The 20,045-nt window shown below is 46.1% G+C and overlaps 1 protein-coding gene across 1 annotated transcript in view; it reads right to left on the reverse strand.

The window, feature by feature from the left end:
- Nucleotides 1-20,045, reverse strand: part of WDR72 (WD repeat domain 72) — a gene marked incomplete at its 5' end in the record, with an annotated part of 73,434 nt that overhangs the window by 47,399 nt on the left and 5,990 nt on the right. The window contains 7 exons of the mRNA XM_081887844.1: nucleotides 1,732-1,952; nucleotides 10,693-10,938; nucleotides 11,719-11,860; nucleotides 14,546-14,642; nucleotides 14,964-15,109; nucleotides 15,975-16,094; nucleotides 18,686-18,762. Coding sequence (XP_081743970.1) covers nucleotides 1,732-1,952; nucleotides 10,693-10,938; nucleotides 11,719-11,860; nucleotides 14,546-14,642; nucleotides 14,964-15,109; nucleotides 15,975-16,094; nucleotides 18,686-18,762 — 1,049 coding nt within the window. The remainder of the gene's footprint in view (nucleotides 1-1,731; nucleotides 1,953-10,692; nucleotides 10,939-11,718; nucleotides 11,861-14,545; nucleotides 14,643-14,963; nucleotides 15,110-15,974; nucleotides 16,095-18,685; nucleotides 18,763-20,045) is intronic.

Below are 20,045 nucleotides of genomic sequence, written 5' to 3' on the forward strand. Positions count from 1 at the left end.
TTTAATCTTTGTTGGAAGCTGCCCAGAGTGTCTGGGGAAACCCAGCCAGATGGGCAGGGTACAAATAAATTATTATTATTATTATTATTATTATTATTATTATTATTATTATTATTATTATTTACAAGTAGCAGAGGCAGCCTGAGCAGGGCTGAGGAGGGGCTGAGCTCCTGCATCCAGCCAAGTTGCCTGCTTCTGTCTCCTGGGATCCAGTCAGATTTCTGCTCATCCTGTCCCCCCCCCTTCAAAATTGCTACAAGGAAATGTATACATACTGCCTGTTGCCCTTGGAATAGGACAGGAGGGGAAATAATAAAGCTGTAACACTGGGATTCCAATTACACACCTGTAAACAAAGCACACTTGTGCAAAATGAGTCCAATTTCACACCCTTAACAGCTTTACCTAATGGATGCTGAGCACAGGGTTTTAGTCTTCTAGAGGCACTGGAAATGCAATTGTGAAGCTCATTCCTTGCCTTAAGACAGGATCAGCTCCATACAAAGCACCCCCACTGGGCAACTGCCTGCCCCTCCACTTCTTGAAATATCAGGGGAAGAGACAGTGCCACTGAACACCCTTAGCAACTGACCCCACATCTGAACTGCTTGACTCCTTCTCTCAGTAGAAAAGAAACCATCAATGGCAAGAAGATGACAGACACCTCTCTCTTCCCTAAGAACACTCCTTTGTTGGTTGCTTCTGTGAAATCTAACTGAAAGCCTTTTGAAGTCTACATCTGGCCAGATGAGGGCACTGTGGCAAGGCTGAATCACAGGAAGACGCAAAGGCTTCATCTCATAAATTCCACATGAAACCCTGCCCTTCATCCCATATTTTGATTATGAACCTCCTTGTGCCAAGGGCTCAGAACAAAGAGGCAAAAGCAGCTTTAGAGCCAACTGGGCTGCTCTGGTGAGGTGAAGGTCTGGGTGGCCACCCTCTTTCCCCTCCCACTTCATGGTACCCCAAGCTCACTGTCTTCACCACCTCCAACCTCTTGGGGCTAGCACTGGCTGGCTGGCCTGGCAGGACCCCATGCCCTGTGCTTTGGATTATCTGCAGTGGGTAGGGAATGCCTTGGGCTTGCTGTTTTTCTTTTTCTTTCTTTTTTTGCTGAGAGGCAGAGAGAAATTGCTTTAAATAGTATGGGCTGCTTCTCTGGGGTAACTGAGGGGTGCCACTGACAGATTTTTAGTAAACAGAGGCACTTTTAATTGGCAGAGTTTGCCTCCCTGGTCATCTACATGCAAAGAAGACACAGATAAAATTGGTTTTTGTTTTTTTTACAATAGAAAAAGTAGAAAATACGTAATAAAATTAAGGACAACAAAAAACCAAAAACTAATTGCAAGCTCATTCTTTATGGCATATGTCAAAAGCCAGATGCAATTAAATCCTATGTCAGTGAGCTGAGCAAACAGTTGTGTCATGTGTGGACAATGCATGCTGTTATTTAGTATTATTAATTATTATTATTATTATTATTATTATTATTATTATTATTATTATTAATTTTGTTTACTGACTGGTGGGTGCAAAGAATGGGGCTTTGCATCACCTGTCATGCTGCTGAGTGCTGCTGAGTTTCCCCAGGGGGAAATAAAATCTGACCCTGCCTGTTGCTCTTGTCCTCTAAGTCTTGCCCAAGAACTCAGGCAGGAGGGTAGACTAAGCCCTGTCTCTTCTCTCCTTCCAGGAAGACCCATCTCCCTTATGCTCTTTACTTACCCTGTAGTTCTCTGAAGACAACAGCAGATTTGTGACGGGACCAGCTTGCAGTGAAAAGCAATGCAATAATTCCCCGGTAAAAATGTCCCACCAGACCACACTGGAGTCCTGGCTCCCGGACATCAGCCAGCTGGGATCAAACCGGGCTGATCGGCCATGGAGGTAAAGTAAGGAGGTCACACTGGTGCTGTGGTGGCTGAGTATTCTGTGAGGCAGGGTGTCTGAAAGAACGAGGAGACAGAGAGAGAAGTCAACAACGAGTCCAGCAGGGGCTAACTCTCTCCTGACAGAAAAGAGTGAAGGTCATCTGGCCAGAAACTGTGGCCACCTTTGCACAGGAGAAGTGTTAATAATGCACCATGAGCAGAAAGAAGAATTACAGTGGTATCTCTGGATATGAACAGGATCCGTTCTGGAGCCCCATTCACATCCAGAAGCAAGCGCAACCCGCGTCTGTGCGTCTGCGCATGCACGGGTCATGATTGGCTGCTTCCGTGCATGCGCGTGACATCATTTTTTTTATAAAAATTATTTTTTATTAAGGTTTCAACAAATTTTTATCATAACAAAACAAAAAATAGAAAACACAACACAAAACATAGAAAAACATAAAACACATATAAGTTCAATTCTTAATTTCTTATAGCTTACTTTCCCGACTTCCTCATGCCTCCCCTTTCTGTATTCCAATTTCAAATTTATTTTCAGCAAATCCTTCCCTTGCTTTTAACTTACTTTTAATATTGCTTATTCTCCTTAAATTAACCGTTACCGCTACTAACCACTTAATTTCTAATCCAACATCGTTTTAGCACTCATTAATTTTACTATATTTCTTTAAATACTTCCATTATTTGATAATAATGAAGCCAATCTCTCACCTTCCCTTTTAATTTCTCAAAGCTTTGCAATTTCAATCTGTCCCCTTCTTGTTCCAAAATTTCCCAATATCTCGGCCATTTAGCCTCCATATTTAGTTTTTTAACAGCCTTTGGCTCCATTGGCGACAACCACCTTGGAGTTTTACTTTCCAACAAATCTTTATATCTAATCCAGACATTATATAATGCTTTCCTGACAATATGGTTTTTAAACCCTTTATGAGCTTTAACCTTGTCGTACCACAGATATGCGTGCCACCCAAAAGTATTGTTAAATCCTTCTAGGTCTAAAATGTCAGTGTTCTCAAGAAGTAGCCAGTCTTTCAACCAGCAAAAGGCTGCTGATTCGTAGTATAGTTTGAAGTCTGGCAGGGCAAATCCGCCCCTTTCTTTTGCATCAGTTAATATCTTAAATTTAATTCTTGGCTTCTTGCCCTGCCAGACAAATCTAGACGTCATTTTTACCATCTGTACATGCGCGAGTGGCGAAACCCAGAAGTAACGCGTTCCATTACTTCCAGGTCACCACGGAGCGCGACCCGAAAGCGCTCAACCTGAAGCAACTTCAACCCGAGGTATGACTGTATAGGGAATTATAGGCCTAGAACTACCTAAATTGTATAGAAATTAATTTATGTACACGACTACAGCGGCAAGAATGTTACTTGCCCCAAAGTGAAAAGAAAAAGTCCCAGCAAAGGAAAGAATGGATACAAAAACTTATGGAATATGCAGAAATGGTGAAACTTACCGAGAGAATAAGAAATCAAGATAACAAACTTTTTATAAAAGGATGGAAATGGTTTGTTGTAAACAGATAAGAACATTGGCAGGATTATGGTAATAACCTGCAGGTTTACGAGTATATATTGAAAGTAGATGAATAAATGAGCAAATTAAGTTAATTTGGATATGCAGAAGATATTAAAAATGAATTTAAGGAACCGCAGAAGGAGAGGGAAGGTGGTCAAGTTTTGAAATGTTGAAATGATTGTAAAATTAGTGAAATGTTTCCTGCTTTAAATAGGAGAGTCCATCCCTCTCTCTTCCTAGAGCATGAGACTCTTAATCTTAGGGTTGTGGCTTCATGCGCCAAGTTGCGTAAGGGATTTGTGTATTGCCGGGACTTGGACTAGATGACCCTCAAGGTCCCTTCCTTTTTTTAAAAAAAGATATTTATTAAAGTTTCAAAGATTATATAAAAACAAAACAAAACAACAATACAAACAAACAAAAACAAGTATAATTTCACTCCCTTATTTTCTTGTAACTTATTTCCCCGACTTCCTCATACCTCCCCTTTCTCTATTCCAATTTCTAATTATTAATTCAGCAAATCCCCTCCCTTATTTTTCATTTAATTTTTAGCCTTTCTTTTCTTTTTACTTAACCATTACAGCTGTAAACCACATAATTTCTAAACCAACGTGTGATGGGATGATGAGCTGCTTGTGCGTAAAATGCAAGTCCCTCAGAGTTTGATCAGGTTTTCAAACCTCTGCCTGTGACGGAGCCCCTCCAGCATGGCTGCGTCAATCGCTAGTAGAATCCGAAAGTGGTTGCTTTCGGAATCGTTTCCAACATAAAAGCTCTTTAACGGAAACACGTCTTCTGGACTCTCGGCGTGACAGTTTCCGGCGAGGAGTGGGTGTCCCTATAGGAGGTCCTGAGACCTCCCCACTGTTTTCGCTGGAAGCGTCTCTGAGCCATCCCTCCGACTCACTTTCCCTTGGAGTTCTTGCTCGCCCTCTACTGGTTCCCTCTTCCGCTGCTACTTCTCTCTCAACCTCAATGAGCCTTTGCACCTCCGGTTCTTTGGATGGCAGTTCCCTGACATCCACCTCCCCTCCAGGGCCCCCTTCACCCCCTCCCGTCTCCTCCCCTACGGGCGGTGAGGAGGTAAAACCCCTGAAAGAACCTCCCTCATCTTCCGAAGTCTCGAACACTTCCCTCCACTTGTTGCTGTCCCTGGTCTCTCGGTACTCTTCGTCATCGGAGTCCACTCCCTCTTCCAACTCCGACTCCGCGAACCCTTCCAGTTCCTCTTCCTCGTCGGTGGTGCCGAAATACTCCCTCCTAAACCTTGCTACCGGCTGAGGTTTCCTCGGGAATCTTTGGTGGAACGTTTCTGTTAAAACCTCGTCATTGACTTCCTCTGCAATCACCCAGGTGTTTTCTGACTCCGGTTCCCCTTCCCACGCCACCAAATACTCCACCTGATTTCCCTTCCACCTGGAATCGAGGATTTCCGCTACATGGTTGCGGCGTTCCCTCTCTTCCAAGGCTGGTCCCCTGACGTGCTCCCCTTCACGTCCCCCCCTGTATGGTGACAGTAACGACCTGTGGAACACTGGGTGCAATTTCATGTGGTTGGGTAACCGGAGTTTGAAAGCCACCGGGTTGACCTGCTGAATGACCTCAAAGGGTCCCAATCTTCTGGGCCTCAATTTCTTACAACCCCCTTTGAACGGCAACCCTTGGGTTGACAGCCACACTTGATCCCCCACCCTTATGGTTTCACCTTCCCTTCTGTTCTTGTCTGCCTGCTTCTTATATTGTGCCTTGGCCCTTTCTAAGTTGAGCTGGAGCTGATGATGGATCGCTTCCATCTCTTCTACAAAATGTTCAGCCGCTGGGACGCTCCATCTCTCCCCTCCTTCCCCTGGAAATGCCCTGGGGTGACACCCGTAATTAGCCAAAAAGGGGCTCATCCCTGTGGACACATTCTCCGCATTATTGTAGGCAAATTCTGCCAGCGCCAACTTTTCGACCCAATCGTTCTCTCTGTCATTGACATAACACCTCAGATATTGTTGAAGAATGCCATTTGCTCTTTCCGCCTGCCCGTTGGTTTCAGGGTGCCGGGCAGTTGAAAAATTGACTTCCACGTGCAGCAAGCTCATGAGCTTCCTCCAGAACCTGGAAGTAAATTGTTTGCCGCGGTCTGAGATCACCCTCAAGGGAGCCCCGTGCAACCTAAAGATGTGTTCTACAAACAACTTCGCTGTTTCTTCCGCTGTGACTGCATGTGAGCATGCTACAAAGTGGCACATCTTAGTTAACAGGTCTACTACTACCATGATGGCTGTTTTCCCCTTGGACTTCGGCAGATCCGTCATAAAATCTATTGATACCGCTTCCCAAGGCCGTTCTGGTGTGGGTAATGGTTCTAATAACCCTGCTGGCGCCCTTCTTTCCCCTTTGGCTCGCTGACATTGGTCACACCCTCTTACATACTCCCTTACATCTTCCCTCACCTTGGGCCACCAAAATTCCCTGGTAACCAACCACATGGTCTTGTGTTGCCCAAAATGTCCCGCCGTGGGGCTATCGTGCAACTGCTTGAGTACTCTCCCCCTCAATTCACCTTCGGGTATATACAGTGCCCCTTTGTAATACAATGCCCCATTTCTTTCCTCAAAACCTCCGGGGCTCTCGCCCTCCCCCCTGAGACCTCTGAGCTTATCCTGGGCATATTCATCATTTTCCGTTTCCTCTACCAGTTCTCGTTGCCCCACCAGCGCCGCCCCACACACCCAGCGGTCCTCAGGGATGACATGTCTCTCTTCGATCGCCCCCTCCCCTTCCCAATACTCTGGTTTGCGTGAGAGCGCGTCCGCCCTGACGTTTTCTGGGCCTGGCACATAACAAATTTCAAAGTGGAATTTGGAGAATTCCTGTGCCCATCTCACTTGTCGTTGGTTGAGCACTCGAGCTGTTCTCCAATACTCTAAATTCTTGTGGTCGGTGCACACTTGCACCTTGTGTTGTGCCCCAATTAATAAATGTCTCCACCTCCGGAACGCTTCGTGAATGGCAAGTAGTTCCCTGTCATACACCGTGTAGTTCCTCTCGGATTTATTCAGCTTCCGCGAGAAGAAGGCACACGGTCTCCACTCCGACGTACTCCTCCCCGGTTGAAGAAGTACCGCCCCTACCGCCCGGTCGGATGCATCGGTTTCCACTCTCATGGGTTTTCGTAAATCCACATGCAGAAGTTGTTCTTCCGAGGCGAAAGCCCTTTTCAGTTCTTCAAATGCTCGCTCCGCCTCTGCCGTCCAAACAAATTTCTTCTTGCTGCTGAGGCAGTCGGTGATGGGCGCCGTCAAGTGGGCAAAGTTCTTGATGAACTTCCGATAAAAGTTCCCAAACCCCAAGAATCTTTGCACATCCTTCTTGGTCTTCGGTGTCTTCCATTCCAGTACCGCTTGGACCTTGCCTGGATCCATGGCCAATCCCTTGTCTGACAAGCGGTACCCCAGGAATTCCACCTCCTTGGTATGAAACTGGCACTTCTCCAGTTTCACCCACAGCTGGTTGGCTTGCAGCCTGCCCAACACTTCTCGAACGTCCCTCACATGCTGCTCCTCATCTTCTGAATACACCAACACGTCGTCTAAAAAGGCCACATAATTCTTGTAGAGCAAAGGTCCCAGAACGTGGTTAATAAAAGCTTGAAAGCACGCGGAGCCTCCTTGTAGACCGAAGGGCATAACGAGGTATTCAAAGGCTCCCAAAGGGGTGAACATGGTGGTCTTCCATTCATCCCCCTTCCTTATGCGTATCAGATTGTACGCCCCCCGCAGGTCCAGCTTTGTAAAAATCTTTCCCTTCCTTACCCTGGTCAAAATGTCATCAATTCGGGGCATAGGGAAAGCCAGGGGTTCCGACACTGCATTCAGGGCCCTAAAGTCACACACAAGTCTCGGCTTATCTGTGTTTTTTTTGTCCACAAAAAACACTGGGCTGCCCCCCACCGCTCGGGACTCTCTGATGAAACCTCGCTTCAGGTTTTTGTCAATGAACTCCCTCAGCTCCTGCATCTCCCTGTCTGACATGGCGTACAGCTTGCCCACTGGGAGTTGGGCCCCAGGGAGTAGGTTGATTTGACAGTCAAAGGGTCTATGCGGTGGCAGTTTGTCTGCTTCCCTTTCGCTCAATACGTTGCTCAGATCTGCGTATTGCGGGGGCACCTTCCCTTTGTCCATTACTTCCATCCCGGCTAGGGTGACTCTGGCTCCTCCCGGAACCTTCCCCTCCTTGCAGTGTTCTAGGCAATGCGCTGACCCAAAGGAGACCACCCTCTGATGCCAGCCCACTAGCGGATCGTGTAGCGCCAGCCAGCTCATCCCCAAAATGATGGGAGCTCCTCCCAAGGTGGCCACATTAAACGCTATCCGTTCGGTGTGCCTTGCCACCCTCATTATCATCGGGACAGTCTGTTGGCTAACTTCTCCCCCCAACAGCTCTCTGCCGTCAATCGTAGTCACCTGCAAGGGGTTACTTAAAGGGATGGTCTGTATCTGGTGCTCAGCTGCAAACTCCTTACTCATGAAATTACAGGAGCTGCCTGAATCCAAAAGCGCCTTGATCTTTAGTGGGTGTCCGTTTGGCAGTTCTAGTAACACCTCTATCACTAAAGCAGGTCTGGGAGGTTCCGGCGTGGGCACTTTCACTGCTCTTTGGCCTGGCTGCTGTGCCCCGACGGTGGCAGCCAGGCGTTGGCTTTTACTTGCTCCTTGCTTTCCTCTTCCTTTTCCCCAACAGCCCCTGCCATCCCTTGCCATTCCTTTCTTTGTGGGCAGACTCTGGCAAAGTGCCCTGGCTGTTGGCAGAGATAACATCTCTTGGCGCTCTTTCCCTCCTTCTTCCGCCCTTCACTGGGATTTGAAACTGCGCGCGCCCGCGCTGTTCCAACTTCCATCGGCTCTGCCGGCGGGAAAGGTGGCTCTGGAATGTCTGGAATGCGGAGCTCCCTCCAACGGTCTCCTTTCCCTTCCCGCTTTTCCAAAGCCCTCGCCTCCTGGCGCGCTCCTATGGACAGCGCAGATTTGGTCAGCTGATCCATAGACTCCGCCCTGGGCCCCCGGGAAAGTTCATCTTTGACGGCCGAAGAAAGCCCCTCTTCGAAAAGCATCTGGATGGGTTCCGCCGATAGGTCCCACCCCAATTTATGAATCAGCATAGTAAACTCAGTCCAGTACTCACGGACAGATCGGCTTCCCTGCTGGCAAGCCATTAACTGCCTTCGCACCACCCCCTGCTCAATGTCGCTGGAAAACATCAGGTCCATGGCACGAAAAAACTTCCTCGTGTCCTTTAGGATCTCATTATTCGCTGCCATCAGGGGTCTAACCCAGTCCTTCGCCCCCGATTCGAGATGGCCAATTACAAAAGCCACTCGCGATTCCTCGTCGGGGAAGTCATCAAACTGCAGGTTGAGAGCGTATTGCATCTCTGTTCTAAAGGCATGATAGTTCCTGGGATCCCCCCCGAATTTCTGCACCAATCCTGGCACCTTTCTGGCGAGCGGGGTGGTTTTCTCCTTTCCCTTTTCTGCATCCTGAGCCCTCCTCTCCTCAAGCCTCGCCGTTTGCAGCGCCAGCTGGATCTCCAACGCCCTGTACCTTTCTTCCAGGCTTGGACCCCCTCCAGCTGCTCCTGCTCCTCCAGTTCCGGCTGGGTTGCTCATGATGCCTTCTCCCTGCACAAGCTGGCTTTCGGAGACTTTCGGATTGCTGTGATGGGATGATGAGCTGCTTGTGCGTAAAATGCAAGTCCCTCAGAGTTTGATCAGGTTTTCAAACCTCTGCCTGTGACGGAGCCCCTCCAGCATGGCTGCGTCAATCGCTAGTAGAATCCGAAAGTGGTTGCTTTCGGAATCGTTTCCAACATAAAAGCTCTTTAACGGAAACACGTCTTCTGGACTCTCGGCGTGACAGTTTCCGGCGAGGAGTGGGTGTCCCTATAGGAGGTCCTGAGACCTCCCCACTGTTTTCGCTGGAAGCGTCTCTGAGCCATCCCTCCGACTCACTTTCCCTTGGAGTTCTTGCTCGCCCTCTACTGGTTCCCTCTTCCGCTGCTACTTCTCTCTCAACCTCAATGAGCCTTTGCACCTCCGGTTCTTTGGATGGCAGTTCCCTGACACAACGTCATTCTAACATTCATTAATTTTGCAATGTTTCTTAAAATAGTCCTTAAATTTCTTCCAATCTTCTTCCGCTGTCTCTCTTCCCTGGTCTCGGATTCTGCCAGTCATTTCCGCCAGTTCCATGTAGTCTATCACCTTCATCTGCCAACCTCAAGGTCCCTTCCAACTCTACAGTTCTATGATTCCGTGATTACATCTTCTTGTAAAGAGGAGTAGACCCCCTCCAAGTGTTTGCCCAGGGCTAGGATGGTGACCACCCAGGTTGGTGCTTTGGCTGCCATGGGGGAGAGCAGCTTGCTCTCACTCCCAAAAGCAGAACAGAACAGGATTCTGGGATACCCTCCCTTGGGCAATTTGGGAGCTCCCGTTGCTCGGTCCCTGCTCTGGCCAACCTAGCAGTTCGAAAGCCGGCATACAGCTTCCGGGTCATGTAGCCAGCATGACTAAGCCGCTTCTGGTGAACCAGAGCAGCCCACGGAAACGCCGTTTACCTTCCCACTGGGAAGTAGTATTTCTCTACTTGCACTTTGACGTGCTTTCGTACTGCTAGGTTGGCAGGAGCTGGGACTGAGCAATGGGAGCTCCCTTAGCTAGTAAAGCAAGATGAGCGCCGCAACCCTAGAGTCGTCTGCGATTGGACCTAATGTTCAGGGATCCCTTTACCTTTAATGACCTTTAAATGCCTCTTTAAAATGTGCCTGTTCACCCAAGCTTTCCTGGACCCCGACTCTTTATTTTTAATTCTTTTGTACACTGCTCAGCTTTATTTGTTAAATACAGGTGCATTTGGGTTTTCTTTCATTTTTATCTAGTTGTTAGGAATTTTTATGGAATGCTGTTGTCATTTTATTGTGTTGTCTCCAACGTTTGACATACTGAAATTCTACATTGTAAACCGTACTGTGGTCTCTTGACGACGGGCAGTATGTAAATTTAATAAATAATAATAACAATGGATGTGCGTAACTGACAGGCCCATTGATTTCAATGGGTCTACTCTGAGTAGAGCTTCATTGGACACAAACCTATGCAAAGCACTTAGACAGATACCGTATATAGTAAGCAGTGTAGCATTTTAGTTAATAAAATGAGCAACCCATGCCAGCCAGAAACTCGGGCAACCGGAGTGTTTGCAGGATTCTCACTCACCTTTCAGCAAGGAGCCCTTTCCCATCAGCCTGGCCTTGGCAGCCTGCAGAGCCAACATGATGAAGATCCTGCCATCTGCAAACCCGCACACCAGTTTATCAAGGCTGGGGATATAAATGGAGGAAGTGATGGCTTCACTCCCCATCCCATTCTCAGCTCCACAGAGGTGGTCGATGATGCCTTCAGCCGCAGGACTGCAGCTGTCAAAGCTGTTCTGAAGAGTCCAGGATGTTGCTATAGGGATCTCTAGGGAGAAAAAGAAATAGGGAGTCGTCCACAGAGCCCAACTGCTCGAGCAGACGGAGGCAAAATTCAAAGACCTTGCTGATGTTTGCCTTGCAACCTGTAGGCCACGGCTATAGAAATTAGGATGGGGGTCTTTCTGATCCTGTTTTCAAAGCAAGCATTATGCCTCTTTGCCTCCGGGGAAACCCAGCAGGTTTTTCTTTCTAAGAGCTGCTTCCAGATTGTGGGTGAGGTGGGGTGGGAGCACATGTGGGCAGGATTCCTGCATTGTAGGAGGTTGGAATAGATGACCGTGGGGGTCCCTTCCAGCTCTATAATTTTCATAAAACTCATAGGACATTGCTGGCATCAGTATGCCAGTCTGTATTTTTTCTGTATTTAAATCCAGTAAGGTCTTTAAAAACAACAACACTGTTTTCAATGACATGTTGGTGATATGTGAACAACTCATTTTCAGTAATAGCCACCCTCTGTATTATGTAACAGTCTTCTGTGTCCAATTTGAGGAACTCCTTAGTAAAGCAGGCAAATGAAGCATAAAATATTATATCTGTTGACAAGAGGCCATTTGTTGTTTGAGTGCAGTGGGATCCCAGAGTCTGAAAATTCGCAAAGGTTTTCCTTTGTCTGAGTCATCATCCTGCCTTCAATCAAATCAGGGCAAGGTGGCATTCCTTCTCCTCCTCCTCCTCCTCCCCCTTCTGGAGACCCCGACCTTTCCCATTTCACAATCCTTTTAAACCCCCCAGCCCTCCTGAATGATTCAAAAGTTGAGCCAACCTTTTGGAGAGCCGTCCAGAGTTGAAACTGGCACATCTGGAATATGCCACAGAGTGATTCTGCCTGATGCTGCTCCACAGTAAAGGATCTTATAAAAAGGTTCCTTTCTTTCATTGATGAAGCCCATAATGTAAGAAAAACTCTGTTTATTAAAAACAAACAAACAAACCACACGTTTAAACTGTATTAGTCGGTTGCAGGAAAAGCAACAAAGAGTTCTGTGGCACCTTAAAGACTACCAGATTTAATGTTGCTTTAGCTTTTGTGGGCTACTTTATCAGATGCATGAAGAATTATCCATATTATATCTATCCATGGCCCTATTCCGATGGGGAGCAGGATTTTGCCCACTAGTCCTCTCCCTTCTGTGAGCATGCTCCACTGGTCATGCCCACAGCATCTGTGCAGATGTCCCGGGAGCATGGCTAAAGGGTCACATCAATATGGGCCTTATTCCGTTTTTTAAATTTAATTTTTATTGAAAATTTTATTTACAAGATAACATAACCCCCCCCCAATACAGAAATACAATAAGCATAACATCCAACAATACAAACAACCAAATAAAAGACTTCCTTTATCCTGTATCTGGTCTCCTTATTTACTTCTTATAAGCTGTTTCCTTTATGAATAATTATTAAGATTTTTCTAATTATAACTTAAATATCCACAAAGTCTCCTGCAGACATTAATTGAAACAAGTCCAGGTATGTATTTTTAGGGCACTGTTTTTCGAAGTGTTCGCTGCTTTTCCCCCATGCTTTTTGAAACTCTTGTCTAGTGTGATCTCTAATTGCCTCTGTTAATCTAGCCAGTTCTATATACTCTAACAGTTTGTCTTGCAATTCTATTTGGGCCTTATTCCTATCAAATGAACGCAGAAGATGGCATGAGGTGTGTCCTTACAAAGTGAAACTGAGAGACCTTGCAACTCAAGAGGGAGGTATGCCCCATTACTACGCCTAGTCAAAGGCCAATAAAGTCCAGTGGAAAAGGTGGAAGATCCAATCACAGGGGCACAGGAAAGCTGCCCAGCTAACAGTGATTGGACCACCTAACGTCATCATCATGTATCACCACCCTCCAGGGTTCTGGACAGTAGTCTTCTCCAACACTCCCTGGGGCTGCCAAGAATTGAATCTGGGACTTCTCACAAGCAAAGCAAAGCGCAGTGGTCTACCACTGTGAACTGGGTTTTGTACAAAAGGACTGGCTGTTCCCAGTGGATAATAAGCTGCCAAAGCAAGATGAACACCATTTGCTAAACACCTGCTGCAGGACCACTCCCAAATATACAGTAGTGACTGTGAGGCAGCCATTGCCAGTCTTGCGTGAGCTCAAACCTGCATCTGAAATGCACCTCACGAGCCTCCTCTTAAAACTTTCTGCTTAAGCCCAGTCAGCTCTGATGTCTCTGAGTGAATGTCCAGGGAGATTTAAATGGTTTCCGAGTATCACCATTTTTAATGTCTCGTTTGCCTCCATTTATTCTCTTGCATAATGCATACTGAATAATAGACCAATGTAAATACTAATGTAAATGGTATGGCCAATGTAAATAGCAGGAGGTCCCTGCTTGCACATATGATGGCATATATCATGCTAGAAGATGTGCAAAAGAACAATTTCTTGGCAGGGATGGAGTCGGCTCTGGGGTTTGTTGCAAGGGGGGGTTGTAGGTCTCTATCTCTATGGGATGGCCCATTGTTGCTCATGAGCAGTTAAGGTGGAGGGCAGTATCTTTGGGACAATCACCTCCAGCATTCTTAAAATTACAGTAGCCCCCAGTGAGACCAGCAAGTTGCCACGACAAGCTCGAAAGTGGAAGTATAGTTTCCAACTGCCACAATTTAACCACGGCATTCCTGGAAATGCAGAAGCCATCTTGTGCATTTCCCTATTTTCCTCTGTCAAATGTTGGAGGGTATTCTAGAGCCCCCCTGCTGAAGTTCTCTCCCGTGCATCTAAAAGGATCTACAGCCTCTCTTGGAAGATTACCCATCTCTCCCACAAGCTTAGAAGGAAGACCAGCGCTTGTCTGCAAATGGTCTTCCAGTCTGGAGAAACTTTTCACCCATAATGGACCACCTAACAGAGTTGAAAGCCCAAGAATTAGATCTTGCAGCAAGGCCCAGCGTCAACTCTCTGATCCCACATTGACTTCACCAGTGTCATCATGGAATCTGAGAACATCACATGCAATGGAGGCCAAGGGTTCTTGAAGCAACCCACCTACCAGAGAATGCCCCATAACTACACAGCTCAGGTGGTCAAAGAGCATCACACTCCCACTCTGCATTCACTGGGAGGGTAAAAGGATTCAGGATGAGGGGAAAATAGAGCTCTATATCATCTGCCTATTTGGGAAGGGTCAATGTCTGAGTCTGCCACCTGTGAAATCACCTTCAGGCGAGAGTGCCAGCTTGGCCCCATGACCATGCATGCCCAGGGCCATGGGTGCCAAGCAGCGTGCATGGCCCTGGCACTGAAATTTGTGGGTGCCCAGCCCCTTGATGGGGAATTTTGTAGGTGCTCACGCACCCAGGGCCCCAGGGAGTTGGCACCTATGCCTTCTTGTCACCTTTCAGTCTTTAATGCAGAAATCATTTGGGTAGCTCTTCTTTCCACAAAGGAAGAAGAGAGCCACTTTTCAAGCTGAGGCGGGCTGTGTTCAGTGTTGCTCTTTACTTCCATGCACAAAGGCAAGATATTCAAAAAGCAAAGAAGATACCCTAAGCTGGTGGGCAATGCCCAAGCCAAATTGCCAAATTTGCCACAGATTGCTGCTACTTGCTGCCAAGGTGGCTCTGGAGCCCAACTGCATTACCTTCTCATCTCCCACATCAGTAGAACAAAGTAACTGAGGGTGGAGGGTTTCTTTGAGCGGTCGTCCATTGCATGGCTGGATGCTTCGCGAAAGACCACTGGATAAGTCAAAGAGAAAGGTGGGAGGAGTGAAGGTCAAAACTTTGGAAATGCATCAAGACGACAAGCAGGGAGCGTCTGAGACTCCCAAGTTCACCTAAAAGTAATTATGGGGCATTTCCTTCTTGGAGGCATACACCCACCCCTGGCCAGCTGACATGGCTCCTGGCATGGCTAATCTCACCCCCTGCCAGGCCAAACAAAGACTGGAGCATAGCTTCTTGTGCTTCCATTGCTATGACTGGGGGCTTTTCATCATGAGCTTCCCCAAGTTCATCTGGTGCCTGAAACTTCTTTGTGGGCTTCCCATCTGAGCCCACCTGTTCAGCAGCTGGTAGATGAAGCCACGGCCATCCTCCATCCAGATTATGAGCCTGTGAGCGGCGAGGACTTCGCCTCCAGCAAAGGACTGTCCACTCAGGCTGAATTCAGTCCACAGCAAGGAGAAGTCACAGTAATCGTATATCTAAAGTCAAAGAAAGAAATACTGGTTTCCCCGTCGAGACACTGAGATTAATAGCAGCTTCTGATGAGCAAAGGCTCAATAGTCTCCCCAAGGGAAAGAAGGGTTTTAACTGCAATTTCCATGTAAAATGGGATGTCTGGTACCTAGAGCCCCACATGGAGGATCTTTATCAATGGCTGCTCCATTCATTCATTCATTACGTCAGGAGGAGCAGTTCTAATCATTCCATGGATAATTCAGTGTCCATAAAGAAGTGAAATCCGGCAATGGCAAAACGTATTTGCCCAGCTCCACAAGTGGTATGTAAGCTAATAAATAATAATTTGTAGCTCTTGCTTGTGTGAGCTGCTGGGCTGCCTCCTCTGCTTTCCTCCTCTTAACAGGGGCAGGTGGGAGAAGGGGGGGTATTTATTTCAGGCCAGGGAGCATCATGCAAACATTTGAGCTCACTGGACAGAGCAAATTGCCAAGTCAAGGTGAAAACCTCTTGTGCAACTCATTAATCGGCTCTCACAGAAGCTGTGCAGAGTCACAGGCCTGATTTTGTAATATTGATACAGTTCACATAGCGGAAAGTCTGCTTCAATTCAGTGATGGATAAAGAAATGGCAATTGAAGATGTAAGCCTTTATTCTGGTTTTATTTCATTTTCCAACTTGGGCAAATGTTGATCTTTTTTAAAATTAAAGCAACATAACAACAGTAGATTGCATGAGTTTGTCAACATATATGGATTTGGGGTTTTATTTTGCAATTTCACCCATGGAGAGTTCACTAATCATCTGGTATTCCACAAGCTCTTGAAGTTTTACAGAAAGGAGAGAGAGAAAGAGACTATTCCATGACACGATTCTGTAGCATGTACCTTCCAGCAGCTGGAAAACACAACGAGAAGAAGCCTTTCCGTGAAAGTGCAAAATCTGACGGTGCGGCAGGGAGCACAGTCCAGAGATTTGGATTCCCTTTCATGAATATTCTGCCTCTCCTGAAAGCAAAATAAAACAAGGCATGGCTGCGTTGAACAAGAAAAAGCCAGTCGTCATCCTAATAAAAGGGTGCTCTTGGTATAAAGACCTTGGCCTTGCTATGAAAAGAACGAGGGAACAACTGAAGGCATTCCAGAGTCTGCAAAGAGAATTGCATGAGCCAAAAGGCACTCTCACCGTCTCTCAGCAGGGCAGCCAAAGAACTCCCAGAGGCAGCAGGAGGGATGTCCAGCCACCCAGGTGGTTCCTTGCAGGAAGATGTAAACGTTGCCTTTGCAACAGGCTGCATCTGCACAGGCTGAGGGGGGGAGTCCCCCACCTTTAAGGCTCCCAGCACCACCCCTGCAATATTCTTCTTCTATTGCTAGGACATTATTTATTTTTATTATTATTATTATTATTATTATTATTATTATTATTATTATTATTATTATTTCCTCAGAGTTTATTTATTTATTTATGTATTTATTTATTGGTTTTCTCATATTATATTACAATAAAGATGTGCCAAAGCCAAAGCCAACACCATTTCCTCCCCATCCCGCCATACATTTACATTTATATTTCCTGAATCCATCATATTATTCTTTTCTCCTTCCTCCCACTTCCCTCTGCCCCCACTCGATTTCCAATTATTATTATTATTATTATTATTATTATTATTATTATTATTATTATTATTATTGTCTGCTAGGAGGAGCACAGAGAAGAGAAATGCCATGGTGTATCTGGTAACAGTGAAACCAGACGCCTTCATCTGCAATAAAACATGTCTCTCCGCTATCAATATCTACAGCCATAGCAGACACTGTAACTCTCCAATGGTTTGACTTTAGCCCCAAAGGCACACTCCTCCATTGTCCCTTGAGACAGACAGATGCCAACAACATTGTATGTTTATTTATACCCTGCCATTTCCCCGAACGGGACTCAAAGCAGCTTACAGATAGAAACAAGAATGGCGGAAAACATAAAAAAGGCAATCACTAAAAAACAATTAAACACTTCTCTATCACTCAGTCGTCGGCAGGATTTGAAATATAAGCAGTAGATTACTGAAAGATCTAATGATAGTGAAGTTTAGATAATAAAAACATATGTCTTGTAAAACAGCTGATAAGAAGTAATAATAATAATAATAATAATAATAATAATAATAATAATAATAATAATAATAATTGCATTTATATACCGCCCTATACCCAGGGGTCTCAGGGCAGTTCACAGAATAAAATCAAGATACTGTATAAAACCACAAAATACATAATAAAAATAAAAACAACAACCCAAAACAAACATTGGGAAAGGAGGGGTGGGGAATCAAGAAGAAATTTATGTTGGGGAGATATAGTATATGACGATAAATGTTTTGGAATTTTTTTTGAGATTTAATAAAAAAATTATTCACATACACAATCAAACACTGATAGAATTAGAACTATATACATATATAAAATCTGTTTCAAACATACCAATAATTACACACACACAAAAAAAAAAAAAAACCCCACAGCATAGCACCAGACCTTTAGCAAAAAAGTAGCCAGAGGGCCTGAGGCTGAGGAGGAGGAAGGTCTTGAAGCTCCATCATGAATGTTTAAACTCTCCCTCACATCTCCATCCTTTCCTCTGAAGTTGCAAGAAGCCGTGAAGATGATGCTCTTGCTCCCATGTGGCTCTCCGCAGGTGCTCAGGGCCAGTTGCTACAGGGAGCTACAGAGCCTTTTCAGGCGTGGCTCTCCATGAGGAATTCTCTCATTAAAGAGGCCAATCTAAGTTACTATTTGTGGCTTGAGTGGATCAGTCAAGGCTTTCATGTGATTCTTGACTATCAAAGCCCAGCGTCCCAAGGTGTCTTGAGAGAAAGTTGCCGCAACTTTTTGAATTCAAGGCCCTCCCAGTCCACACACTGCAAGTATTGCACACACAATGCATCTATTTTCAGGCTCAAATTAAAGTGCTGGTATGACACTTTATATGCTCCCTAATATGCCTCGGGATCAGGCCACTTGAAGGACCACCTAGAGCCACACGATGCTGCCCAGCCTAGAGGTCCAGCTTGGTGGTCCACTGCTACAATCAGGTTAGCAGGGCTTTTTCGGTGGTGACTCCACACCCCTCCAGCACTTTATATCCTCATCCCCTGCCTCCCTTGTACTTTTCAAATGGATGCTTTAAAAAGTCTTGACTCCATTGAGTGATGTTTTTTGTTGGCAGACTACTATTTTATGGATTGTTTTGCTATTAATCATATTAATGTTTTAATCAGGCTTCCTTACGTTTGACCCTAAAAGTCTGGATGAAAATAAATAAATATAAATCTAGCATTCAGAACTGTGATACTGTGCTGACTGCAGAAGCCTCCAGGTTTAAGAGTCCTAGGGCCAGACAGGCCCTTCCTCGTTCCTCTAGCCATAATCTGCATTCTCCTCCTCCTCCTCTTCTAGCCACTGCTCATTGCAGATGAGTCAAAAATTCTGATCCTCAATAAAAGCCAAGTAGCTGCAGAAAACTAGTACAGCATTTCACAAGGGATAGAATTTAGAATTTTGACATATGGGGCCTGCCAGCCCAGACTGTAGCTCCTTACCCGTATCCTGCTAACTGATGAGGACAGATCCCAGACTTTAAGGGTTCCTGTGGCAGAGACGGCTATTAAGGAGTCCTCTGTGAGAAAAAGCAACACAGACATATTTTCAATGGGAAGAGCAATTCACACAGCAAGGGGATAGAGCTGAAACAAAAGGGCAAGGGGCATGGACAAGGGGGCGAGGCAGGAGGATATGGGCTGGTTGTGTGAAATGAAGGAGCAAAGATGCTTGATAGGATGAAGCCATAGAACAGGATTTCTAGCTAATGCCCATGAGCCACCTTTCCTCCTGACTGAAAGCTGTTCCCCCCCCCCCCCGCCGCTCTTTCCTTATGGTTGCATGAAATATTGGTTCTTGCAGCTGCCCGTTCATAACGGTTCCCCTGACAACAGCCGTCTCCCAAGCATACAAGCCAACTCCTAGGGGCCAAGGTCCCTTCAGGCCCCGCAAAAGCTTAACTTTCAAGTACGATACTCTGCTGATCTCACTCACATGAGCAAGGAAGGGTAAGAACTAAGCCATATATCCTCTCTTAGTGCCAAAATCCATTCCTACAGAAAGGAACAGGAATAAGTGGGGAAAGAAGGGCAGGGACTAGGGAGAAAGGTGAAGAGGGGACAGCAGAGAGTAGCAAAAGGTGTCAAGGAGGAAGCTGAAGGCCTGGAGAAAGCAGGGCTCAGGTGGAAACCAGCTGGGAGGGCCAAAGGAACAGACTGGTTGGCCAGCAGTTGCACACCCACTCAGCTGAGATCCTGCTTTGCAGCCGCAGGGTCTGTAGCAGGGATGCCTCAGCCTGTCCTTTTGGTCCTGGCCCTGCCTGGTGAAGAGCCTTTGGCCTCAGTCCCACAGAAACATCCAGCTTTTGTGGGATGTAAAACACAGGAGCAGCCAAGTACAACATTCCTAGAGTGAACATGTTTACACATGGGGAAGAATGTTTGTCCAGCCAGCAGGTAAACTTCCTGTTTCCTTCTGGGCTGGGACAGACTTTCTCTGCATGTGACTAGAGGTTGGCATGGCCTCACCTGTGCAGGTAATGACAAAAGCACAGGGCAGGGCAGCCATCTCTCTCTCTATGACTACTTTCGTCGAAGAAGCAACATCTGCTTAGCCAAAGATGCTCTCTTGGCCTCCAGCCAAGAGCGGACAAAGGCACTGTCTTTTTATGGAATAGTTTCCAAGTGTATGTTACTTTTCTAAGCTAAGTCTGCCTTCTGGGATCCTATTGTGAACAGAATGATATGTGAGTAAACTCTTTTTATACTTTTGTAGAAGACTGTGTCGTGTCTTATCTTTTATGAGGGAATAAGGGGGAAATACCAGCACAGTTATTATAGAGGCTTTAGCAAGCCTGAGCAA

This window comes from Podarcis melisellensis, assembly GCF_964234715.1.
Source record: "Podarcis melisellensis genome assembly, chromosome: 14".
NCBI lineage: Eukaryota > Metazoa > Chordata > Lepidosauria > Squamata > Lacertidae > Podarcis > Podarcis melisellensis.